Source organism: Podarcis erhardii (genome assembly GCF_964252035.2).
Source record: "Podarcis erhardii genome assembly, chromosome: 1".
Classification (NCBI taxonomy): Eukaryota; Metazoa; Chordata; class Lepidosauria; order Squamata; family Lacertidae; genus Podarcis; species Podarcis erhardii.
This window is the reverse complement of record NC_138497.1, coordinates 87,955,451-87,981,989: the sequence shown is the minus strand read 5'-3', so window position 1 is coordinate 87,981,989 and position 26,539 is coordinate 87,955,451. Positions and strand designations below refer to the sequence as shown.

At 45.7% G+C, this 26,539-nt stretch overlaps 1 protein-coding gene across 1 annotated transcript in view; it reads right to left on the bottom strand.

Moving 5' to 3' along the window:
* Window positions 1-211: 211 nt before the first annotated feature.
* The window catches only part of LOC309336828 (putative hydrolase PNKD), a 32,908-nt gene continuing 6,580 nt past the window's right edge, over window positions 212-26,539 (bottom strand). The window contains exons 2-9 of the mRNA XM_081853208.1: window positions 11,733-11,848; window positions 10,198-10,310; window positions 6,151-6,209; window positions 5,738-5,830; window positions 4,469-4,632; window positions 3,886-3,972; window positions 3,574-3,689; window positions 212-1,672 (exon numbers count right to left, since the gene is read on the bottom strand). Of these exons, the coding sequence (XP_081709334.1) occupies window positions 1,499-1,672; window positions 3,574-3,689; window positions 3,886-3,972; window positions 4,469-4,632; window positions 5,738-5,830; window positions 6,151-6,209; window positions 10,198-10,310; window positions 11,733-11,848 (922 nt within the window). The 3' untranslated portion in view covers window positions 212-1,498. The remainder of the gene's footprint in view (window positions 1,673-3,573; window positions 3,690-3,885; window positions 3,973-4,468; window positions 4,633-5,737; window positions 5,831-6,150; window positions 6,210-10,197; window positions 10,311-11,732; window positions 11,849-26,539) is intronic.

The window sequence follows — 26,539 nt, the reverse complement described above, 5'->3', positions numbered from 1 at the left end:
TTGTTTTACTGACACCACAAAGCCTCAGCATTTGACAGAAGAACTGAAGGTGCAAAGTGAAACAGCAGTTCTCTTAAGATTTCACAGCAGTCACTTTTAAAAACACACCCACCCACTGTTTCATGTCTTTGCAAAATAGAGCCAAACATATGTAGTGTCCACAATAGAGAATACATTAAAATGTGAAGTGGGGGGGAAAAGGATTCCAAAATAATCTATCGTGCTATTTTATTTCATCGCCAATGAATTAAAAAAAAGAGATTACGCTCTTTTGAGCCTCTCCTTAGAACAACCCTGCGCTATAAAACTCACAGACAGTAGAAACTCAGGTAGCAGGAGCCAAACTCAACTATATACAGATAAATACCAACCATACGGCCACAGTGCTGAGCTTCAGTTAAAAACACCCTCACAGCCATTAATGTACAATCTCCCTTGCGAACATCTTGCATGTGGTGCCGGTGGAAGAAAGCCATGTATGCCATGGGGGACTGGCAACATATTCTCAGAGGTAGGAGGTGGTGGCATGCCTCCCTGGCTTCGTTCTCCTGCTCCCGTGGGAAGCACAGCCATTGTTGGCCTGAACTCTATGCATTCCTGGTAACAGCTTGTGCTCTGAGAGGCAGCTTGGAGAAACACTAGGTGTACCTGGAAACCTGCCTTGCAATTACATGGAGCACAAATCCAAGCTTGGCCCGGCTGCAAGAGCTTATATGCCCACCTGGCTCAACTGGAGAGAAAGTTTAAAACATTTTTATATTAACAGGAGTCAGAAGAGAAGGAACAAGTTGAAGAGGCCAAATGGCAGGACACCTTCTGTCCTTGGATGTAGATGATTTTTTAAAAGTGCTCAGCTGCCCAAGATTTTGGTTTTGTGGAGTAGGAATATTGGGGAGGCAAAGGTTCCTCCTGATGTGCTCGATAAGAGATGGAAGACCGTCTCACATGTGTACACCTGCCTCTCCAGATGAGGGGACAAAGTGAACAGGATTGTGCTTATAAGATGACCCCCCTGAGCTAGAAATAGGCTGGCACACTCAAAAACAAATACACACATTCTGAAAATAAGGATGCACGTTTCAGCATATCATCCCAGGCGCTGCCTTCTACTGCTCCATCACTTCTCCCTCCCACCCCCCACCGCAGGTGTTCTGAAAACAGCAGGGGCTATGGAGCCACCCAAACACACCTGGATCCACTACCAAACACCTTTGCAGGTGAAAGGCTGCAAGTCCCACTCGCCATGCCTCATGGATAAGCAGCAGCACCAACAAAACCTTCTGGGGGGCGGGGAGCTCAAGAAACGAGCCTGAACCCCTCCGTTTTTTTGCCATTTCACTTCGCACTGCGTGAGAGATCAGCATCCAAGTAGATCCCTCCTCATTAGCATAGTAGAGCCCATTATGTGATCAGGCTCCTCCTTGCAGAGAGGCCCTGCCTGGCCCCTGCCTGTAGGTACACCCTGCATGTGGCTCCAGCCTGACACCACCCGAGATTGCTAGTTTGCTTTGAAGACGTCCTTCCGCAGCCGCACTTCCTTCAGCACCCGGGCCCGGAAGGTGTCCCAGTCCTCGTCCCTTTGGCGCTTCATCCCCACGGCTTCTTGCACCTCCGGGCAGTGCGTCCGCAGGAAGGGATTGTACTGCTTCTCCTCACCGATGGTAGAAGGGCACTTTAGGGGAGAGAATGAGACAGGCACACACTTGTGAGCATGGACAACGGGCAGCACAAAGCAGTACCTCTCCTCCTAACTGCTTTCGCATTTGCCGCTTTCCTTTGAATGGAGGGGAGGCGAGGCCAGGACCTTGGCATGTTGGGCAAATTGGACCACCCCAGCTTTATACCTGGCGCTTTTTGCTCTTTCGAATTTGACCTCAAATGCTTTTGATCTTGGCCCTTGGGTGGCTTTTTGCAGGATGTGAAAGCAGTAAAGACAACATAAAGCTCCCCGTCGGGCCCTGCCAGCTTTGGCCTTGGTGATGTTTTGCATAGATCCCAACCAAACTATTGCAATGGAGCCTTGGTTCTCAAACGTCTCCATTGACAAACAATTCGGAACCGAAAGCCGAAAACCAGGAAACTCGGAAGTAGAACGGCTTGCACTGCGTGTTTTTCCATTTTTCCCAATGGATTTTGCCAACTGCCCATTGATCCTCGGTTTTGGAATGTTTCGAAAGTCGAACGGTCTTCCGGAACAGATTATGCCCGAAAACAGAGGTTCCACTATACCAGTATTGCTACTCAAAAATGTAATTTAATTCGGTGTTAGGTTATGGCATTGCAAAGGCCACCACTGCTCTCTGCACAGATGGCTCACAGTTATTATTATCATTTATTAAATTTATTAGTCACCTTTTTTGCCATGGCAACTCAAAACGACTTACCAAAAGAACAGACGTACCTTAAAACCACGGAACATTCTGCCCACTCTAAAAGGCCATAGATAGTTAAATGCCAAAGGCCTGGTTAAAAAGGAATGTTTTTGCCTGGCGGCCAAAGATATGCAAGGTTAGCCTCCCTGGGAAGAACATTCCAAAAATGGGGAGCCACCACCAAAAAGGCCTATTCTCATGTTCTCACAATCTGGGTAAGTGGAATAGTGGAAGGAGTAGACACATAGATGCAGGTGAGGTTCAGATAACTGCAGAGAGAGATACTATACAAGGGCTGGTGAAACTAGGCCAAGCTCTGCAACAGAAATGAACCCAGAAGGAATTTAAGACTTAGATAAGCAACAATGATGAAAATGGGCAGCAATTACAGGCACAGGAACATCACAATGAAAGAGAGACTGAGGTGGAGGGGGCAGGGGACAGTGGCACCCAGCAAAACTGTGGATGGAGTTTCCACACGCATGCTTGCCTGAGTACTTGCACACTTGGTTGGGTGTGGTTAATTCCCCCCCCCCCCGGGTTTTTTCAGGTGATACCTGAAAAGCAAGCTATTGATATCTCACAGAAAGGAAGGCAAAGTGCATGGCAAGCAACTGAGGCAGCGAGACCAAAGCATGCAAGAATTTGCCAAGAGACCCACAACCTCCCAGACAAGCAGATCCCAGCTGAGAAAGTACCACCTGCCACATTCCCCAGGCCGGTTTTGCACCAGACAACCACCCCACTCCAGACTTCCAGAAGGGAGGAACCAAAATCAGAAACCAGATGCCTGCAGTTAAGAAGACAGAGGCAGGAAACTCCCTGGACAGGTGTTACCCAGCGGCACAAGAGAGCCAGGAAGCTGCTCTTGGATGAATGCCATGGCATCTGCAGTGGATGGAGGCGGCTGGACAAAGAGGGCCTTGGAGAAGTGGGCATGTGCCCGATGCACAGGAAGGGAAGGGGAATGGAGGGAAACAAAGAAACACACACACACACACACACACACACACACACACACACACACACACACACAGTGCCAGCAGGTTGAGTCTCTTGTCTATAAGAACACTCCAAGATCCATCAATTCCGCCCCCCCACCCCACCCCAGCCACTTTTCTCCAATTCTCTCTTGATTCTACAGGGACCACAGCTGATCTGAAAGAACCATCTCATGCATGCATACACCCAGCCCTCTCACCGTGCTTCTCTTCTCAACCCGCTGTTGATTCACCCACTGTAGCTTCTGCTCCAGGACGGGATTCTCCAGCTCCAGAAGGCGTGCAAACATTAAGCACTCTGAAGCATACTCGTGCCCTATTAAAAAAAGAAAAGGAGCAGGCAGTCAACAGGGGCTGCGCTGACGTAGAGCTTCATCCTGCTGAGTGCCACTCCCAGTGAACCTCTAGTGCCTTCACCTCCTCTAATTCCCAACCAGCCATTGCCCTACTTCAGGACCAGCGTAGAAGGTGATGGGCATCTTTTCTGTCCGTGCAGCTATTCCAGCTCCTACCTGGCCAAAGCAGTGTGTCTTCAGCAAGATCAGCTGCTGTGTCCAGCGATGACAGCATTGTTTCTGGCGTCCCTTCAAATATTCGACCTGGACGGTTAAGGAACAAGGAGTTAATTTCTACAGGGAAGAAGCACAAAAATAAAGTGCTTCCTCACAGCCAAACAGAAACAAAAGGAGTTGCTTTATACCAAATCAGACCACTGATTTGTCTAGCTCAACATTGTCTCCACTGACTGATGGCGGCTTTCCATGATTTCAGACACGGATTGAACTTGGGGCATTTGCACGCAAAGCAGATGTTCTACTGCTGAGCTACAAGCCTTCATCTGACACCTTTTCTCCCCTTAAGTGTCTCCTCTCTCACAGACACTGCACACCTCCCAGAGACGAGGACCAAATCACCTCTCTCCTATTCCCACCAACAATCTTGGAGCTTGTTGTAGATGTCTCCACACAAATTAAGCACTGGGAGCACAAGTGCAGCTGCTGCCTTCTAGTGCCTTGGGGAGGCCTTCATATGTGGAGAAGCACAACCTCCCAGGAAGCAATGGCTGTCCTATATCCCCCTTCCCCACTGACTTACCACAGCCGGAGAGGAAAAGGAGGTCTCCCGAGAAGAGAGAGGCTGGCCCTTCGAAAGGTTTGCCATCCAGAACGTACACCATATGCCCCACAGTGTGTCCCGGCGTGAAGAGGGCCTTGAAGTTCAGACGTCCTATCACAATGGTCTCTTTATCTGAGAGGGGACTGGAATGCAACAGTTGGGTTTGTGATCATGAGGAGGAAGGAAAACCATATTGCCAGCCTGGAAGACCTTAGGATGGCCCATAGGCCAACCTAGATGTTGGTCCCCACTAAGGGCGCAGAAATCACACCTCCGTGGCTAGGAGGCTGCCCGCCTGTCTGCATGCTCCTCCACTGCTCTTGGTGGCTGGGCCGCAAGCATTGGAGTGGGCGCCAATATAGCTCCTTACCAATGGTGCAAAAGAGCCTAGATATGCCTCTGCACAGAGGAGACTTGGATCCCAGTTCTTGACTGGCCAAATGCTTCCTATGGAAAATGTCATAGCAGCTTGCCATAGAGCGAGGGTGGGGGGACATTTGCCCTGTCAAGGGCCACATTCCCTTGAGGATAATCTGTCAGATGCCACACCCCTTTCCCCTCTCTTTCTCTCTCTCTCTTTTCTCCCCCTGCCCAATGGGATGTTTAAAGGTAAAGGTAAAAGGACTCCTGACCATTAGGTCCAGTCGCTGACAACTCTGAGGTTGTGGCGCTCATCTTGCTTTACTGGCCGAGGGAGCCAGCATACAGCTTCTGGGTCATGGGGCCAGCATGACTAAGCCGCTTCTGGTGAACCAGAGCAGCGCATGGAAACACCGTTTACCTTCCCGCTGGAGTGGTACCTATTTATCTACTTGCACTTTGACGTGCTTTCGAACTGCTAGGTGGGCAGGAGCAAGGACTGAGCAATGGGAGCTCACCCCACTGCGGGAATTCGAACAGCCGACCTTCTGATCAGCTTCCATTGCTCCATCCATTTAGTGATCCCACCCCATATTTCCACTCCCCCTCACTCTCTATCTGGGACCTTCCAGTCTTCATGAAACTGGGCTGAGGGGCCAGATTGCCCATCCCTGCTTAGGAGGAGGAGGAGTCAGGAACACTAGCAAATGCTGCAGCTGCTCCCCAGGAACCTTTTTAGCAGATATTAGAGAACTTTGGATTATTCTTTACAGCCTCCCGACAGATCCCCAGCTAATGGGAGGATTTGCCTTTACATTCCAGGCTCAGCAGGGGAACATTTTATCCAACACTTATCCACAGGAGAGGAGAAATAAAAAGGTCACTTACTCTGTCAATTCTGGGATGTCGTCATAGCTGCTGCCATAGACTCGGCAAGAGCTGTGGCGCCGCCTCAGCGCTGCATTGCCTCCACTGTGATCCCTATGAGAGAAAACATGCTTGTTATAAAGCCACAGTATTAAAAAAAAGCTCATCTACCTAGCAGTCCTCATTTCACCTGCCGGATTTCAGTGCCCAGAGCCTGAGATGTGTTCCCAAAGAAGGCATGATGGGGGCAATTCCCTCCCAGCTGGGTCACAGAGAATGAAGAGTCCCAAATATTATATTCTTTCCCTGCCCCCCTCCGCAAACGTCTGCATGGATGGCACCCAAAGATGGCCGCACAGCATTTGCTCAGCACACCTGTATTTTGAGGCCTTCTAGGGCCCATCGAGGTAAAGGGAAGGAGGGAGCCCCCTTACCAATGCTTGTGAGTGCACAGGATGGCCTCCAGCGTCACCCCCTCTTGCTCGATGACCGACTGCAGAGAGAGGGAGAGAGAGAGAAAGGTTTATAGGAGAGGCTCATGTCCTGCATCCCCAGAAAAGGCAGGAAAGATAGCTAGCCTGAAACAGAGGAACATCCTCCTGCTCTGTATAAGAGAAACAGGTTCTGAATGGCAAAGGCAGGAACCAGAGTCACACAGCACAGCCAGAGGGACTGAGAAAGGCAAGGCAGCTGATCCCTATTTCAGGGCTTAGATAAGTCTAGCAGAAGGCCATTCCGATAAGATATGTGACTCAACAGGGCAGGAGAGAGCAGTCTGGAAAGCGACAAACACACAATAGCATCACAAGCAAGTGTGAAGGGCAAAGAGGCTTGGAAATATCAACAATGAGATTTCTAAACTGATTCTTTTAAAAAAAAACAACGCATGTAAATGTTTTTAAAAAACAATTACATGCAGAAAGTGCTGTCTTCCAGAACTAATGTATGTACAGATATTAAGTCTTGTATGCAGACATCCACATGGCATCAAAACAGACTTCGAAAATCATTTACATTAAAAATTAAGCTCACATCCACAGGGTATACTTCAATATAAAGCAGTAATATAATTTCTCCATAGCGGCTGCTGTGACTAGGACAGAAAGGGGATTACTGTCCTATTATATTGTTAATAAACCATATAAATAAACTGATCTTCAGTTAGTTTTTTAACTGTTTTGTAAATGTTTTTAACTGTCTCTCTCTCACACACACAGAGAGAGAGAGAGAGAAGCAACACATGAAGTGACAACACAAACTGATTAAGAATAAGTCTCATGCCAGCATACAAGAAAGCACCCAGGCCAAGCTGAAGTGAGGGATCTGCAATTGATCTCTTGGCAGGGGCACTGGGCAAAAGGGATGCTGCGCTGTTTTTGTGATCAAAATCCCCACCTGCATTTCTACGCAAGAAAGCGGGTTGGTGGTGCACGCAGATGTGTTTTATCACAAAAACTGAAACCTCCAAGCCTGCATTAATCCGGGGGGTGGGTGTAGAATAGAGACTGTTAAACTTATCATGGCTTTTGGCTTGGCCCTCTAATCATGCAGACTCCTGTTACCATATATGAATTAGGGGATAAGGACAGGGCTTACTAATGAGAGTTTAGTAGTATTTGCAATTTAAACTGCATTTAAACTGGGAGTTACTCCATTATGCCCAGGTGCATAATTGACTGTCTCTTGGTCTCAAGGCAGCAAGGGCACTTCCACCGTGTCACTATTCTTAGAATCATAGAATCATAGAGTTGGAAGAGACCACAAGGGCCATCGAGTTCAACCCCCTGCCAAGCAGGAAACACCATCAGAGCACTCCTGACATATGGCTGTCAAGCCTCTGCTTAAAGACCTCCAAAGAAGGAGACTCCACCACACTCCTTGGCAGCAAATTCCACTGTCGAACAGCTCTTACTGGGTCCTCACTCACCTTGACAGGCCCATTTCCCCCAAAGGATCCCATGCATCATCTAAATTTGTTAGTCACTCAATGTCTCCTCCTCTGGGCAATGTACAATACATTAAAGGGCCAGTGTAAGGTTTAATGCCCAAGCCTTCAGCTACTGGGCAGTGCCACCTTCCCCCATCAGAGTTACATATATTCCCAAGCCATCTGTCTTCTATCTACTCTGTTCAGCTATAAAAAGGTTACTGGAACTGGAGCAACAGAGCACTAAGTTTGTGCATTACATTCGCCTCCCAGAGTGCGTCCAGGCAATGCTGCTCCTTGGCTAGGATTCCTTCCGGTTTGTCTTTGTGGAATTTCCTTGCAGGTACGGGCATATTTTGTTGCTTCTGCTTCAGCATTAAGCTGTTACTTCAACTGCAATTCACACGGCATCGCTCTCTATCATAACAGCACCTAGACAAAGCCCCTGAACTGGGTCAAGGAGGGAGGAATTGCTCCCAGCAGCCCTTCACCCTCCAGTTCCAAATCTGGATCCCCAGCTTTTCCTCTCCGGGTCACTGGTCTGGCTGTCTCATCCGGCCACCCGGCATGTCTCCACCGGCTGCATCTCAACAAAGCAGCAGAGCCGCTTCTCAAGTATAACAGGAAGAGCCAGCCGGACGGGAGCCTTTGAAGGGAAAACACGAAAGAAGCCCCAAGCAGGAGGGATGGTGCGCATCATGTGAGGCTGTCGCTCTAAACTTGGAATGACCTTGGCCGTGGCCAGCTCCTACTTAGCCAATTGCAGATGGTCAGGAAAGCAGGGTGGCAGGAATCAAAGCCTCAGGCAAGAGGCAGTGAAGAGCAGGCTCTGGGGAGCGGTCAATCACAGATTTAAAATTATCTGGGGGTGGGGGGCTGAAAGCAGCAACTAATACCACTGAAGGAAGTCAAACATGTGCATCTCTGGGCTGGCCCCAACTGAATGTAAACAGGGCTCCACATGCCAAGGCAACAGTACAAATTGCATTATCAGTTTTCAGTCTCTGCTTTAACAGCACTTGCCCCTGCAGCAGGGGGGCACTGTCCTGGCAGTTCCCCCAGCCACCCCCAAAAGCAGATGAGGTCTCAGTCAGGGAATGGGTGATGCATGCGCAACCACGTGAGAGAAGTTTGGGGTCTGAATGAGCGGGAGGCCCAGCTGAGCGAGCAGGAAAGCAGCTGGGTGGGTGGCCAAGCAGACCTTAACAGGCTTCCCATCGCTGCCCCCAGTTTGCCCAGAACTCGCCCCTCAACATATTTATTCCCCTCTGTGAGTGACAGCAGGATCTTGGGACTGGGGTGAGCTATGAGGGGCTGAAGGGGCTGTGAAAGAGTGGCATCTGAAGGGGGAGGGTTGGCAAGGAGGCTGTGGGTTGGAGACGAACATGAGCAGAGGCAGCAACCCCTAGTATTTTGTAAAAGGCTAAACCTGGCTTAGTTTACAACTGATTTAGTGAATGCGGTTTCTTTCTTTTAATGCAGCTTCCTTTTTCTTCTGCTCCCTTTTCTTCTGCTTTAAATAAAATCTGTTCCTTTCATATTTTAACCTTGAAGTTGCTTACCTTTTTTGTCTAGCTGTAGGAACTGGATTACTTGCATTACCTAGAGTGCAATTCCCTCCTGCTCTAAGCTTGTAAAGAGAGGGGAGTGGAAAGGACAGATGGAGGACTTGCCTGGCCAGATCAAGGGGCTTACTAGGAGGAATCCTCTCGTCTCATATTAATCCTCCACAGCTCTAGGCGCCTCCCAGTATGGGAGCAAGGAGGGGAAATGGGAGGGAGTGGCATTTGAGGATTAACACACACACAATGCTTCCCTACCTGCTTTTGCTGAGAAGCCAGGTGGGCGATGGGCCTCTCTGCCACATTCCCATACTGGGAATGGGTGCTGAGAGACTTGCTACCCGCAGCAAATGATTCCTGCATTGCAAGGGGGTTGGACCAGATATGACCCGTTGAGTCCCTTCCAACTCTCCAATTCTATGATGCCATACTTCCTGACTTGCAGCACAGCCAATTAGCCACTGTGCTATGATAGCTCTTGGTTTAATTTGCAAAGAATCCCAGGAATTATAACCTGCTGATGACACCAGGAACTCTCTAGATTTCTACCCCCTCCCATCCGCCTATACTAGAGCTCCCTGCGGAAAGCAAAACTGCAGGCATATTAGCAAAAAATATACAGAGTAGCTGCTCCACCTGCTCTGTTGGAAGTGCTGTTCCTATGCATAGAAAGAGTCACCCATGTATTTGGGATACTGAAGCCTCTTCTGCAAGTGCAGTGGCTGAACCAGATGATGACCAAACATGCAGATGCCTTCAATGCTATATTAATAATAATAATAATACGTTTATAAGATGCCTTCCTGGACCAAGTCCAGATATCCCACATATAGGGACATCTGCCAGGACCTTCTGCATGCAAGACAGATGTTCTACCACTAAGGTACAGCCCTCCCCCTTTAAATCTGAAGAATCAAATAAGGAAGAAAATGCTAGTCTTGCTCCACAGGGAGAGAGGAGGGGCGATAGGTGTCACATTTTGTCTCTCTCACCTGTACCGCCAGTGGGTCAGAGGGGTCTACAGCTGCAGCACAGTTTGAGCCAGTATCAATAACAAGATAGCTGTAGTTATTGGATAGGACAGGGATGGGAAGAATCTTCACTCCTAGGATGACAGAGGCAGACATAGAGCAAAGGAAAGCAGGAAAGTCAACACAACAGACCTTAGCAAATGCTGCAATTTTTATGTTAACATTTATTTTCTTAATACTATCTCTTGTAAAATCACCTTATTTTTTTTAAAAAAAAGACATATAATATCATCTAATGTCACGCAACACAGACAAAATTATCTATTATCAATACATGCTAAAGTATTAATAAATTGCAATATTATAGTAAAATGACACCAAGTGCCTTCAGTGCTGCAGCAGACAGGCAGCTTATATATATATATATATATATATATATATATATATATACATACACACACACACACACACACCCTGAGCTCCTTTGGGAGGAAGGGTGGGATATAAACTTAATAAATGAATAAAATATACTTTTAAAAGGACAAAGAAGCACTAAATAATACCACTTCAGACTGCTGGAAGGGTTTTGTAGGAGTGAATGCTCCTCCATACAAAGGTGTTCCCTCCACACAGAAATCCAGCACCTCAGGCTTTTCTTTGACAGACTAGTTTCCTACATGGAGGGAATTATTCTGAATGGAGGAGCATTTAGCAACACCCCCCCACTGCCATCTGAATAGTATAGACCAAACATAGGACTAAGATACCCTGTGAGAACAAGGCTTGAACTTCATGTGGGTGACCATTGTGTGGGAGGATTGTGGAGAGTCTGTTAGGGCGGTTTGTTGGGGGTTTTCCTTTTTAAAGGGTTGGGTGTGCAAACAGAGAATAAAAATGGCCCCAAACACTTGCTTGTTTCTTATGCTGATAAATAAACCTCTGCATAATATAAATACAAGTACAAACACAAAACAAGAGTTAAGCAAAACTGTTCAAAGCATTTTGGGTACTCTGGAGCAGGAGTGGTGGCAGTTAACAAACAAGATTATTTAAGCAACTGAGGTATTTCCCCCTCTGAAATAGCAGAAGTGGGGCGGGGGAGAGAGAAAGAGAAAGTGAAATAATAAAAAAATAAAACCCCAGACACTAGCTTGCTGCTGCATGTTCATCTTACTTCAGAAATCAAACTTGCTTATGCCCCTTGCAAGAGCTTAGGCACAAGGAACAGTGTTTAGAGTCTTGCACATGTTAAAAAAGAAAACCTAAACTTGAAACAGAAAGCCCCAGTTCTTCCAATTTCAGGTGTGGTGTGTAATTAATTTCGGGCGTCAAATGTCTGGATTTTCAGGAGGGGTTCATGGGGGAAACATCTCAAGTAGCTGGATTCCATAAAGGAGTCAAGATTTTGCACTCTGCACACACCACTCTGCAGGTGTTGCCTCTGGCCATTAATCGCCTGGAAATTTCATCAAAAGAAATACCCAAGCAATGTACCTCGAAGCAGCAAAGCACACAGACTAATCGGAAATGCATTGGCAAAAAGACTGGGCACTCACCGCTGAACACCACAGGCTGAGGAACAGAGTGCCCCTGCGGGTAACGCTCCCGCGCTTTCTTCACCTGACGCTTGTAGAACAGGTAGCCCAGCCGAGTGTGGGCATAGAGATTATACCTGAGGGACAGGAAAGACCAACAGTGAGCTGAGCCTGAACATGTTCATAAACATCATTGACATCATTCCTTCCATCGAGAGTATGCTTAACCATGCAGAGTGCTAATAGCTGTTTCTGTCTGGCTTCTACAGCAAAGCCAAGTAAAATTTCATAGACGGCTGCAGGCTACGGGGATTAAAACCCTGGGAATCTAGCACAGCACAGATCCACTCAGCAATGCTGGCGATGCTGCTTCAGATTAATGGCTTGTACTTGGAATATGCCAGGTCTCTCTCAGCCTCCTGCATTATTATTTCTTTTCAAATAATATTTAAATAAAATTATGATAGCACTATTTTGCTTTGCACTTTTTCACAAGCTGTCACCTAACCAAGCGGTTAACTTGTTAAATGTTCTCCCCTACCACTCTCAAGTGTGAATGCCAGGAGAAGAGGGCTTCATTTCAGCCAGTGCTCAGCCCTGCAAAGCTGCTTTCAGCACAAAACTTTTTACATTCAGAGCAGGTTTGGTAATATGGAAGAGTGCGTCTGAGCAAAGTGCCCTTTCCTTCCTACTATGTGAGCTGGCCTCCACAAAACTGAGGTAAGTGAGATGGCATAACTCTCAGGACAGTCTAAACTACAACTGTAGGATCTTCAAAGTCTGCTGTGGATTCTGTGTTGCTCTACTATGGAATATTGTGTCTCTTATCACAGGCAGGGTAGAGTACTGTCAAGCACTAGTAAAATCTGCTGAGCTACGAAAGTAAATAGGCAGTTACATGGAATTGAAAAGGGACCAAAAAAACCAGCTGATTTGGTTAATATACAGGACAAAAAAAGTGCACTACAGAACAGTGTAAGAAAACTCTTGCTATGCCAAGCTACCTGCTACATACTTTTCTTTCCTGACATTTTTAAAAAAAATGTTACATTTGGTATATTTTTCTATAATGCACTTCACACCCACCATTTGGAAGGCCATGCAAAAGCTCTAATTATTTCTGAACCTGTAGACACTCCCCACATATTTCCAAGCTTTGCTCCATAGCCATGAGGGCTTAAAACTTATAATTAAAAAAAAAAAAAAAGACTGGATGCTCTCATAAACTCTTTAGACTTTTCAGCCAAAAGTCTGAGTTATACTATTGCAAGTATTACACATGAATTTCAGAAGCCAAGTCGTCTCAAGATGATTTGTGGGCCACACACACATTAAGCAATCTAAAGGAGTCATGGGTATCACTGTTGCTCTGGACTCCACTATGCCTCCAGGACCATCAACTTCAGAAACCACCATGGTCCAAAACGAGGAGGAAAAAGAAGAAGAAGCAGAAAGAATCAAGCTTGCTATTTTGTGCTTGCTGATGCCTAGTCACACATCACATGAGACCTTGGTATCTTGGATGATGGAAACCTTGTAAGTTTAGAAGACAACGCAATACCATCACATGCAAATAACATAACAATGGACGTGGAATGATATAAACTGTTGTAATGTTTCAAAGAATGTGTCAAAGTGACCTGAGAAAGGTACTGCCAAGAAGAAAGGGGTCCCAGTTTTACTTTCACTCCCAACAGGTTACAGTGCTACCTCGGGTTCAGAACTTAATTCGTTCTGGAGGGCCGTTCTTAACCTGAAACTATTCTTAACCTGAGGTACCACTTTAGCTAATGGGGCCTCCTGCTGCCGCCACGCCGCCGGAGCACGATTTATGTTCTCATCCTGAAGCAAAGTTCTTAACCCGAGGTACTATTTCTGGGTAGCGGAGTCTGTAACCTGAAGCGTCTGTAACCTGAAGCGTATGTAACCCGAGGTACCACTGTATAGAAATGTATAGTCCATGCCAGGGGTATAGAAGCTCAGGCCTACAGGCTTATTTAGGCTGAGCAGGGGGCTCACAGAGTCATCAGAAGAGAGGTGACATTTTCTTCACAAATCCATTCTTGACATCTGTTCCTTTGATTAAAGAGTCCCAGCAGTGCAATGTTTCCCTTTGGCGTATACACAACACAGTTGAAGTGAAACCATTAATTGCTCTTCAACACTGCATTTTCCCTGAGCATCTCAGATTCCCAGGAATTTACCCAGAAGTGACTACTAACTCCCAGCGGTTCTCTCCTCAACCCATCAGCTTCCAGAGAAACATGCCAGCATTTTCTCTGTTGTTCTGTTGTAGAGACAGCAAGAGGCAGCTACAGCTCATGATCGCAGTGAGTGGGCAGAGTTGGGGGGAGAGAAGAAAGATCAGAGAAGCACTGTGAGGTAAGCTATGCGAGTGGGACCTGCCGATCGGAAGGTCAGCAGTTCGAATCCGTGGATTTGGGGTGAGCTCCTGTTGCTCTGTCCCAGCTTCTGCCAACCTAGCAGTTCAAAAGCATACTAGTGCAAGTAAATAAATAGGTACTGCTGCAGCGGAAAGGTAAACGGCGTTTCAGTGCACTCTGGCACTTGTCATGGTCCTCCGTACACCAGTAGCGGTTTAGTCATGCTGGTCACATGACCCGGAAAGCTGTCTGTGGACAGATGCCGGCTCCCTCGGCCTGAAGCGAGATGAGCATCGCACCCCATAGTTGCCTTTGACTGGACTTAACTGTCCAGAGGTCCTTTACCTTTACCTTACCTGGTAGAGATGAACACAGGTTCATCCAGCAGACTCTCTGAATAAAATTTCAGGCCCTATAGCTGGAATCTGCCTCTGCATTAACCAACATCCTCTACTGCCAAGACAGAAAAACCAAGCACTTTGCATTACACAGCCAACGTTCTCTCCAGCATGCCAGCCAATTGCACCAGCAGAGACTGTTCAGTCAGAACTGTACAGTGTGTTTACACAGAGCTACACTTTGTCCAGTTGCTTTATCTTAGAAAAGCAGGGCCTTACAGAGTATTAACTTCAGAACGCTTTGAAATCCAGCCAGCTTCTCTCCCCCAGAGCCGTTTCCTGGAAGAAAGACCCATCTTCAAGCTGTGTCCACAGTAACTTCCTCCAGCAAATCAAAATCTGAGAGCCGCCAACGCTCCATGAACTGTCAGCTATTGTTTAGGATGAACTAGTTCCAACTGAAATAATGGAAGTTCTTGCATGCCTTCGGTGCACATCTAGAGCAGAAGCTGCAGGGACCGTGTAGATCAGGGATGTGAAACCTCCAGCCTGCGGGCCAAACACGGCCCACCAGGCCTCCCCATTTGCTATGCAAGGCAATTCTGGGCAAACCATGCCCACCTATCATACCTGACTGTCTGAAAGCATTTTTCCAAGCAGTGTTGAAAGAGCAGTAGGGGGCTATTTGCAGAAGGAATTTCAAGCAGCCCCATACTGCATCGTTAAGCCCAGTGTTGAAGCTTCAACACACAGCATCACCTGTCAAATTTGGACCAGCACACGTGGGAAGAAAAATCCTGGGTTCAGGATCATTCCCCATCCCTGACCCACATATTCAAACTGATTTTGCCAAAGCAGAACTCTAACAAATCAGCAAAGGTTAGACAATTGCAAATTGCAAAAATATCTCCTTAGGGCAAAGTCACAGGAACATAGAAGACTACTTTATGATGTGTCACTACATTGGTCTATCTAGTTTAGCATTTGTAACATTGCTGGTGGCATCAACCTAGTACTCTTCAGCTGTTCTTGATTACAACTCCAATCCTGGCCAGGGGAGATAGGTGTTGAGCTCCAAATCACCTGGAACATACAAGGTTAAGTGAGATCACGCTTAACTGTGGCTTCCTTTCTCCCAGTCACACCGCGGGGGGGGGGGGGGCACACAAAAACAGGAAAAATCCAAAAACATGCACTAGCATGAAATACTGGCTTGCCACAATGTGTGAATGAGGGTGATCGATCAGTGTATTATCCCCGTTCTATAGATAAGGCAGACCAAGGCTAAGAAATAGCAGCTTGCCTAAAACCACCTAGCAAATCTGGGGCAGAGGCTTCACAATTCAGCCACTGTGCCACACTATTGCAGATGGGACACTGCAAATGAAGGATCTGTAAAAGCACACTTCAGCATTAAAAACATCTGCTCAGTATTTGATTTCAATTCAGTTGTCAGAATAGCTTTATATAACAAACTATGCTGGTTCCACTTTTATGGCAAATCAAATTGATATGAATTTACTCACAAGCCTTTTATATTTGGGGAGAGGAGAGACAGGGTTAAAACTGCTGCAGCCCCATCATTCCATGGGGTTTCCTCATCTTAGTGGATTCTTTTTTCTTTAACGTCAACAGTGGCTGATTCACAGGAAGTATTATGTCCCACCAAGGAGGAGGACGCTAAGCAAGCTCAATAGAAAGCCAGTGCAATCTTGGCATATATCCACCAACCCCACTTATCTTCCACCCACATAGTCTTTTTGTTTTGGTAACCTGTCAATAACCTGCCAACTTGCCCTCTTCTCCAGGAAGAGCTACAAGCTGGACCTAGACTGGAGACCAAGACACCCTTTCTGAGAACAAGTTGCTTCTATGAACTTGCCCAGGCTCAATTCCTTTGAATCACCATATTTTTTGTTTGACTACAGTGCCTGGTTTTTTTTGTCAAATAGTGAACACCAATATCATCATTGCCTTAATGCAGGGGATGGGAACTGATGGCCCTCTGGGTGCTGTTAGATTCCTATCAGCCCCCACAGCCAGCATGCTCAGTGGTCAGGGAGTCCAACCACATCTGGATGGCTACAGGCTCCCTAGCCTTGCTTTAATGGCTGTGGATGATTCCCTACATATGAAGCACATCTGGAGGGACTGGATCCAAGCCAAGTGCTTGGCAGATTGTGTGCGAGAAAGAAAGCTTGATAGTATTTTAAATTTAGAGAAGGACAGGGAGAGTTGCAAGTCGACTGAAAGTGAAGCATCTCTCTCACTCTGAGAAGATCTCCTGCATTGTAGGAGAGCTCGTGTGCTCTGCTTACGCATTTGTAAATAACACAAACACTGATGAGAGGGCACCATAAGTCTCCAGTATTCCTTATCCAAAGGAAACTTAAGGCTGCAGTTTAATCCAGTTTATTCCTGACGTTTCCCTAACTGTTGATTTCTACATTATATTTGAGCTTTCACATGACGTAAAAGCCACTTCCAGATCATAGCACAGGTTTAGTGCTCATTTCTGTATTATTTGCAAACTGCTTTTTTCTGGAAGCAAATAACATTCCCATAACACTGAGCAGGGTCTAGAACTCATTACACAGCCTACCCTGCCGCAGAGATGGAATGAGAGAAAAAGACATGTTTCTTCCACCGTTGAGTCTGCAAAGGCAGCAGAACTGCTTTGAGTGATAGTCGGGAGGCGGGGCGGGGGCTTCCTTCAGGCAGATCACAATGACAACTGTACTGATCACTTAGCAACCCACATCTGTTATACCTTTTGCAAATAAATCACTCATATCTGTGCTGATCTAAACACCACTATTGATACAATATGATTACTAAACATTACCGCATTATCTTCTACTTGCTGCTATTGTTGGGATGAATTTAAGGCACTGTGATTCTCCAGCAGTTTGACTCCACCCCAAGAGGCACATGCCATTGTCTCTTGAGACAGATGGAGGTCAACATGGTGGCAGAAGGAAGTTATTCATTGAAGGGTCTGTAGGCAGCGGTTAGAACAACAAGGTGTTGTGGGTCTGGTGTGTGCACAGATGGGAGACCTCCTAGGAATCCTATGTATGCTCCCTTGGAAGAAAGGGTGGCGCTGTGGTCTAAACCACTGAGCTTCTTGGGCTTGCCGATCAGAAGGTTGGCGGTTCGAATCCCCGCGATGGGGTGAGCTCCCATTGCTCGGTCCCTGCTCCTGCCAACCTAGGAGTTCAAAAGCATGCCAAAAAGTGCAAGTAAATAAATAGGTACCGCTCCAGTGAGAAGGTAAACGGCATTTCTGTGCACTGCTCTGGTTTCGGTGTTCGTTGCGCCAGAAGCGGCTTAGTCATGCTGGCCACATGACCTGGAAAAACTGTCTGCAGAGCGGACAAACGCCAGCTCCCTCGGCCTGTAAAGTGAGATGAGAGCCGCAACCCCAGAGTCATCTGTGACTGGACTTAACTGTCAGGGATCCTTTACCTTTACTGTTTTTAGGAGGATTATTATAACTTACTGTCTTATGGCATATTTGATGGGCCCTGGATTAGATGGGTTTAAAAGAAGATTTGTCAAATGATAGCTAAACAAGACCTCCATTTCAGAGACAGAATACCACTGGATATCAGCTGCTGAGAAGCAACAAAGATGGAGGGAGCTCCTTATTGCCCTCATGCCCTGCTTAAGGGCTTGTTAGAAGCCCTTGGCTAAACCTAGAAGCTAAACCTAGATGGACCCTTGGTCTGATGCAGCAGAGCTCCACTTATGTTCCTAACCAAGTCCCTTTCTGTAGCACAGAAAACAGACGTGGCAGAACAGGCTGGGAGGGAGGAACTTACGCATGATGCTAATGAAACAGATGGCTAACTAGATGTAGGATTATAAAGTGAACACACTGTCCCTGCTGTGAAGGGCTGCCACCCACCTCCCCCAGGCTCGAACAGAAACCAAAGGTGCAAATGAAGGCCAGATCAATGCACGTGGGCAGGGCAGAAGACACACATCAAACCATGGTAAATATATAAGAATGCACAGTTCACTCTGGAATTACCATGTCAGTGTGTCCTTCTTCATATGTCTGATGACAGCCAGAAGGGTGGATTTAAACACCATCTCCTAAGCTATGTCCGATGGGAGGAATGTAAATTGCGCCCTTATGCTACACTGCAATCAAGGGATAATGCCAACACATTCTTTGCATGCTGCAAACAAAACAGAGGCTAAAAAGAGATTAAATAATAGTAATAATTCTTAGGCCAAGATCATTGAAATGTGTACCATTTGCCAGAACAGAAACCTCTTCACCAAAAGGAAAGAGGCAAGAGTAACTAACTGCCTTTAGGAGGCAAGCTGAAACCAGCATTTAACAATCTACGGAAGTTTGTGCCAACTGCTGCAGCAGCTTCTAGTGGAACTTGTGATACTGATTTCCGCAGAATTTTCTCTTTCTCAAAACCCAAAGCAACATTTTCCATGCCTACTCTTTACCACTGTGCAATTTGTTTGTGTGTGAAAATCAGGCCAGTGCTAAAACAACAGGCAGTCAACTGACACCAGCGAACCAAAATTAAGTATGCACAAATTCTCCTCATATTGGGCATACAAGGTTGCAATATGTAAAGTTCTTGACAGAATAGTTCCTCTGAACTGGATGCTTTAGCATGCACCAATGGGTGAGAAAAGACACACTCGGATCTTTAAGGCTTCCAGATACAGAATGGCAAGATTTTGCTCAAGTGAGGAGCAAACAAAAGTTTGAGTGTGGTGATAGAAACCACCCACTAAATCACCACCACAGATCTGCCCATGCACAAAAATGCCTTAGCATGTTTCCACACCAGCAGTGGCCTCAGATGTCCAGCAGGTCATGTTCACTATAAGAGTTTTCTGCAAAAAGAGGAAATGGGGATTTTTAAAAGTACAGGCTGGCATTTTGATGATGGTGACAACATTATGTGGGCAGCGTGATAAAAGAAGAAGAAGAGGAAGAGGAGGAGGAGGAGGAGGAGGAGGAGGAGGAGTTTGGATTTGATATCCCACTTTATCACTACCCGAAGGAGTCTCAAAGCGGCTAACATTCTCCTTTCCCTTCCTCCCCCACAACAAACACTCTGTGAGGTGAGTGGGGCTGAGAGACTTCAAAGAAGTGTGACTGGCCCAGGGTCACCCAGCAGCTGCATGTGGAGGAGCAGAGACGCGAACCCGGTTCCCCAGATTACGAGACTACCGCTCTTAACCACTACACCACACTGAGCAGCCGTGAGATGCACTAGAATTCTTGTAAGCCCTCCTTGAGAGTTTCTTTTTGTCCGGAAAGGTGGGGTATGAATCTATTTTTAAAATACATAAAATGAAAAGCAAGTGTGCTTATGACCCACCCATTTCAATGGAGCTGCACTTTCTCACAATCCATTTTTAAAATGAATACTTTTTTCTTTTTTTTTAGCTTACACAGCAGCTACAGCATTAACAATAGACTGGGAAAAATACACCAGGTTCCTAGCCTCAAGTGTTGAAGGCAAGAGGCCCTCTACAGAGGCAAGAAAGTAATTAAAAACCCAGCACCAAATTGTGGGGAGCCCAAACATCATAGTGCTTTGAGCCCTACAGCCAGGGAGGGAGGGCTGAAACTGCAATGTCTGTCACCATCACCACCTGGCCTCTAATTTGGAATTAGTACTTTACACCAATGGAGCCATTTAGGGTGGGGTGGGCACTGCCCTCTGCAATTATTCCTCAGGAACATCTATATTTATAACCAACTCACTGGCTGCATCACAAGGTGACCGCCATTGTAAACTATTAAATCTAAGCTATTATAAGCATGTGAAAGACATAACACCCTGTGTTTAAAAAGAAACAGTGTGAGATTTACTATTGGATCCATGTTAAAACATTGCTATGGCTATTAGGAAGTATAAAAACGTATGGCCTCAAAAATACTATCTTGCCATTTAATTTGATCGTGACTACATCCCAGAGAGCTGAGAATCTTGCTCCGCTGTCACAGATGTCTCCCTCTTCACCCAATATCTGAAACTTGAACCCCTGACTCTCAAAGCAAAGGTTGCATTTCTAAGACGTACATTTCCCCAAATTGACAGAAGCTGCAATGTTTAATGGTACGGAGTACATGCAGATGGGAAGGCAGCTTAAGCAGGTGGGTGGGAGAAAAACCAAAGCAAAGCCCTTTGTAGAATTAAAAAGCCCCCACCTGTACCAATGGAACACAGTATCTCCACTGTTAAACTCAAGAGCTGCTTAAACATACGAAACAGCATGGCAAGAGTAACGCTTTTAACTTGGATAAAAAAACAAGTTTTGGGAAAGAAGAATCTAAACTACAAAAAGTATTATTAAAAAACAATAAGAAGGTATTATCCAGAACTTATGATTTGATATTGGATAGGACCTAAACGATGAAGAAATAAAAGAAGTAATGGTCAAATGGGCCCAAGACATTGGCCATACAATACAGATAGATCAGTGGGAAAGGCTCTTGAGGTCAGATATTAGGTTTACCGCCTGTTATACCATTAAAGAAAACCTAATGAAAATGTTTTATAGGTGGTACATGACGCCTTCCAAACTGGCCAAGATATATAAGTTAAAATCCAATTTATGTTGGAAATGTAATAACATGGAGGGGACTATGCTTCATGTATGGCGGGGCTGCGAAAAAGTCAAAAGATTCTGGGGATGTATTCATGAAGAGTTAAAAAAGATGTTTAAAACCTCTATAGAAAAGAAGCCAGAGACGTATTTTATTGGGTATTGTAGGAAAGGATATCCCACAGGATAAGAAAATACTATTTTTATATGCCACAGCCACAGCCAGACTATTACTTGCAAAAAATTGGAAAGGAGATAGTAAAGACTGGATATGTAAATTATGTGAATTTATAGAAATGGCGAAGTTAACAGCAGCCATAAGACATCAGACAAATCAGAAACTAAGGTCGGAATGGCAATGTTTTGAGGATTATATGAAAAAACACTGCTCTAAGGATAATATGTTGATATGCATAGACTAAGTATGTAAAGTAGAAATAAATAAACTTAATATACTAGGAATATCAGGGATAAGATATATAAGACGCAATGTCAATAAGATGTTAAAAGAATAAGGAATGTCGAGTAGTGGGGGAGGGAAGTCACATGGGTGAAATATCTCTTTTGTTATTATTTAGTATTTTTGTTTTATTAGCGTATATTTTTGTATAACATAACATAAGAACTGTAATCTTTCCCCCTCTCTCGATTCAATAATAATAAAGAATAACGCCGCACCCGAGAACTGTCAGCAATAGCCCCCCTCAAGGAGCCTGTTCACTGCAGTGCAATGGCATTTGACAGCAATTAAGCAGGCGACAGCGACACAGTCAGCACCTTGATCAGCCAACACTGCAGCTTCAAACCATCTGGCCTGGAAACTGCACTGATGACAAGCTTGGGCTTATCTTTCTTCAGCCCGACTGTCCTGCACAGAGCACAAATCAAAATCGCTCCCTGGAAATGTTTCTAGCACAACTAGGGAGAATGTTTTGTTCCACTCTATTTCCCCCTCACTGCCTGAGGTCTTTGCACTGCACCTCCAAAAGTCCAAACACACAGAAGATTAGGATCAAAAGGCTCAGTCTCTCCCCCCCCCCCAACACCTTATTGACTTTAGAGAAAGAGGAGTCAGGAGGAGCAAAGTCCCTCCACGTTAAGCATTTAAAAGCATTAGATGAAATTCCAGCAGCCTGGCAGACAACCAACAATGCAAGCTGGGTACCTTGGCAACAAGACACGCAGAAATATGCTTTCTAATGTTTGGGGGTTTTGTTTTTTCCAGAGAAAGACAGCTAGCAGTCTCACCAGTCTGTAATTTCCAGAGTAAGTGGTGCTGCAAGCGGTTCAAGTGTTGGTTCTTTATTACTGAAGGAAGGAGCTCTTAAGTGTACACACTTTGAGGCACATTCAAAGTACATTTCCTCCCTTCAAAGACCCTTTTATGAGTTCCAGGTCTAATTTGTTTAATGTTTGACATCATTTTTATACTGTTTTTATGTGTGTTATTGAGGATCTGCTTTATTGTCGTCTTCTTCTTCTTCTTCCTCTTCTTGCAATCCACCCTGTCAACTGAGTTACAAGGCAGCATATAATTCTCCCTGCCCTACCCCCCTTTAATACGGCAGTACATATAGTTCCCCCCAGACCTTTTATTAAGTTGAAAACAGGCAAGCTGTTTCCTCCAGATGTTTCGGACGCCAGCTCTCATCAGCCCCAGCCAGCGTGCCAGTGGTTAGGAAAGTCTGAGTTGTAGTCCAACAACATCAGGAAGAGGCAAAGGTTAGCCATCCTTCAAACAACCCTGTGTGAGCACAGCATCCTGAGATATGGAGAGCCCAAAATCAGCTTTTTGACCCTGCCCCTCTCCCTGTGATCTAAGGCTAAGTACACATTAGTGGCTTAAAACACACCATGGTTGTTTCCCTCCAGAGTGTTTCAAGTTGCTTTTTTACATTGCTGTACACAATAAAGATGGGTTGGGGTGGCCTTCACCTGATGTACATTACCCAATTTGTTTCCCCACAATGAACTCCAACTCGCTGAAGCTGTCATCTGTGCCTGCACAATGGCTGCCGTGATAATGTGTGTGCCTCAGCTTACGTTTCCAAATTGGATAGGGGCTGCTTTGAAAGAAAGTGCATCAGACAGGAGCAGAAACTACAGGATACTTAAGGCTTGTGGCTATGGCTAACATAATGTGTACCTGGCTTCAAACAAAAGCGGTGGGAGCAGACTGGAGCCAGAGTAAATGGTAATCAGTACGCAGCTTCAGTTGACCATTCTGTCCACTGCTATACCATAGTAGCTATGGTTGTGAGGCGGGGAGAAAAAGCACTGTATACATGCTCAAAAGCTATTCTTACTTCATACACCCCAGAGCTAAGCCCTATTTCCAAGGACTTAAATGTCACAGAGGCTCAAGTTTTGTATTCAGAGTTATTTACATCAGCCCAAGGCACTCACTGTGCCGAACTTCAAAGACTCAAGAGTCCACACTACTAATAATATTTCAGGCTTTAATCATGGAAAGGGGGAAGGGGAAGAGTGGAAGAGAGAACTAGGAGGCCAGGGAACGTAAAGGCAGGGGAGATACACAATGGTGTGCTGAGGAGGCTTGTTCAGACAATTCTGTTTTTCAGGTCATGGAGGCACAAGCAAAACATGCAGACTGGGTGCATTTCCTTCCTGCAGCAATGTTTTATAGAAACGGTGCCTTTCGGGCACCTAGGGGTGCTTCTGAATGAAGTGTTCACTGAACAGTCACCCTGTTTTTATGCAGGGAGGTTTTATGCAATGTTGGCTATTATAGTGAGCGTCCCTCATGATTTGTTTGTGAGGAGGTTATATGGTGGTGTGTCAAAGTCAGTGCTATCCCACGCTTTCCAGGGAATTTTCTCGCCACGTGCCTTATTGCAGGAAGTTAGATCTTTTGGGGAAGCCGATTTGTTGTGCAAGACCTTCCTATCAACTGTAATTGCACAATCCTAATTAACTGGTATGTTGACTGAATCTCAACCAAAAATTGTGACAGTCTGGAAACCCCCAAGAAAACTTAGCCCAGGCTTTTAATAAAACAAAAACTGCAGAAGTAAAAGTGACATCCTAAGTACGCTATCTATAAAGAAAGCTGGAAGGAACCCAGTCAGTCTTACTTTTGGTAAACAGATTTCAAGACTGGGCTGCAAATTGTGTGTCCATGAGTGTATGAATATACTATAAAATGCCTAACACCTGCCTCCTCGTGTTTGTTGAAGCTTAGCCATGTGATTTAGCCTTGTAAATAAATTCACATCTGGTATCCCACAGAAGAAAAGCACCTTAGGGTACTGTCACACCACTTCTTAAAACTATAATTTCCTAAGGCTGCTTCATATTAAAGTACTCAGTCAGGGGGCTTCATCAGAAGCATTTGCAACATGTACTGTATTTTTCGCCCTATAGGACGCACCTTTTCCCCTCCAAAAATGAAAGGGAAATGTGCGTGCATCCTATGGAGCGAATGCAGGCTTTCGCTGAAGCCTGGAGAGCGAGAGGCTTCAGGAAGCTATCCGCTAGCCGTGGGAGACGCAGCTCTCCCACGGCTAGCGGAGAGCTTGCTTGCACCCAGAAGCTTGGGGCGCGCTGAGCTCAGCACGTGCTTGGGGCTTCGCGCATCGCTCCTCTAGCCGTGGGAGAGCCGCGCGAAGTCGCACGGCTCTCCCACGGCTAGCGGATAGCAGCCTGTTCTGGGGGCTGGGGTTGGGGGAAGCTTGGGCTTCCCCCGCCCCAGCCCCGCACCTGGGGGGGGAATAAAAAAAAATTCTTTATTTCCCCCAAAAAAAACTAGGTGCGTCCTATGGGCTGGTGCGTCCTATGGGGCGAAAAATACGGTAGTTGGGCCCCCTAGTATAATAGCTGCAGACAACAAAATACAGTATTTGCAAAGCAGAGCATTGGTGGTTCAGATTTAAAAACCACATGCTATGGAGCAGAGTTGCAAAATCCAGAATCTTATCAGCTATAAGGAAAGACAGATTTCCAGGGCTTTGTCAGGACTAAAACAAGGACATAAACCATCTGCAATTGGATCGCTGGCTGTTTTAAATGTAACCTAAAAGCAACCAGAAGGCCGCAAATATTTTGAATGGCCAGAGTAAGGGGGGAGAGGACAGGACTCCTTCACTTTTAAGAGTTCTATAGAAGAGGGGATTTCAGCAGGTGTAGAAGCTACAACGTGCTTAAATTTCCTCTACTACACACAAAGGGATAGGAACCCTGTCCTCTCAAATCTGGCTACCCTACCCAAATTGGATTGCAGAAGTGGGATTTAACACTCCATCCCAGAACACTGATTTTCTCCAGTCTAAATTCCCCAGCCACCCTCATCCCCCACAAGTTGCAATCTGCTCCACAGCAGAAAACATGCAAATACCTGTCTATTTTCTTCTGTGGCATAAACACGATTGGGGAAACTTTGCTAAAGAGGAAAATGAAGAAAGGGAAAGCAACCATACAAATAAAAAATGGTTCCTAAGGCTTTTTGAGGAACGCTTAACCCAGTGTTTCTTGATGAAACTGCTTGGGAAAACTTTTTTCCTCCAGGGTGTCATTCCTTGGACTTCTCACTCTTGTGAAGTTTATAGCAACATCTTCATCCCAAGCCTGCTCAGATAATACCAGGTGTCTAGAGTACTTCTATGCTTTCCCACCATGCAGCATATTTATAATTAAATTAAGTAGGCTTGAGTCACCAATCAAATGACAGCTCATTATTTGGCCACAATCAAGAACATGCTTGTGTAAAGTCACCTGTTGAATGATTGATTTACTGGGGTGAAGAGGAATTGTATACCACTTTTACTGCCCTAAGCTGGCATCCAAGGCAGCTTAATAAAGCCTCCTAACGACACCAGTATAATCAAAAAGAAATAAATCAAGCAGCAGGTAAATTCCAAAAGCATGCCAGAAGACAGAGATACCAATAAAAGCAGCAGTGACTCAGCAGTTGGCTGACCAACCCTAGCCCAAAAGAAAAACCAGAAGTAAAAGTTCAACAAGAACCATTTAATTCAGCAGAAGCCACAGTAAACAAAATGGGCCTCACCTGGTTCTTAAACAAAGATGGCAAGGAGATCTCCTCTTGGAGGAAGTTCTACAAATAAGAGGACAGTGACAAAAGTCTTTCCTCTAGTAGTTTAGTGACAGAACTAGAGGGTCCCTTTATGACAGTCACAACCTTGAAAGATTATACAATGATCTTCTCATTGTACAATCGTAATAAACAAGCACCGTAACAAGCAATGGCATGCAAGTCTCCATGATCAGCTTGATCTACTATTTTCTGTGCCTATGCTTGGAAAATGATTTGGCGTGCTCCAATATCTTCTCCCCTATCATGCTGATAGGGTGATGGAAGCAGGGACACTGCTGCAGAAATAGTAATAGGTCTTTGGCCCTATGCAACCCTCCTGGACCACTACACCACTGGTTCTCTGTAAAGTAAGGGGCAGACCAAGTAGGTTCACTGGTGATGATCTCAGCTGCTGGGCAGGTTCAGAAATGAGCAGGCATCTATTATAGTAGCTCA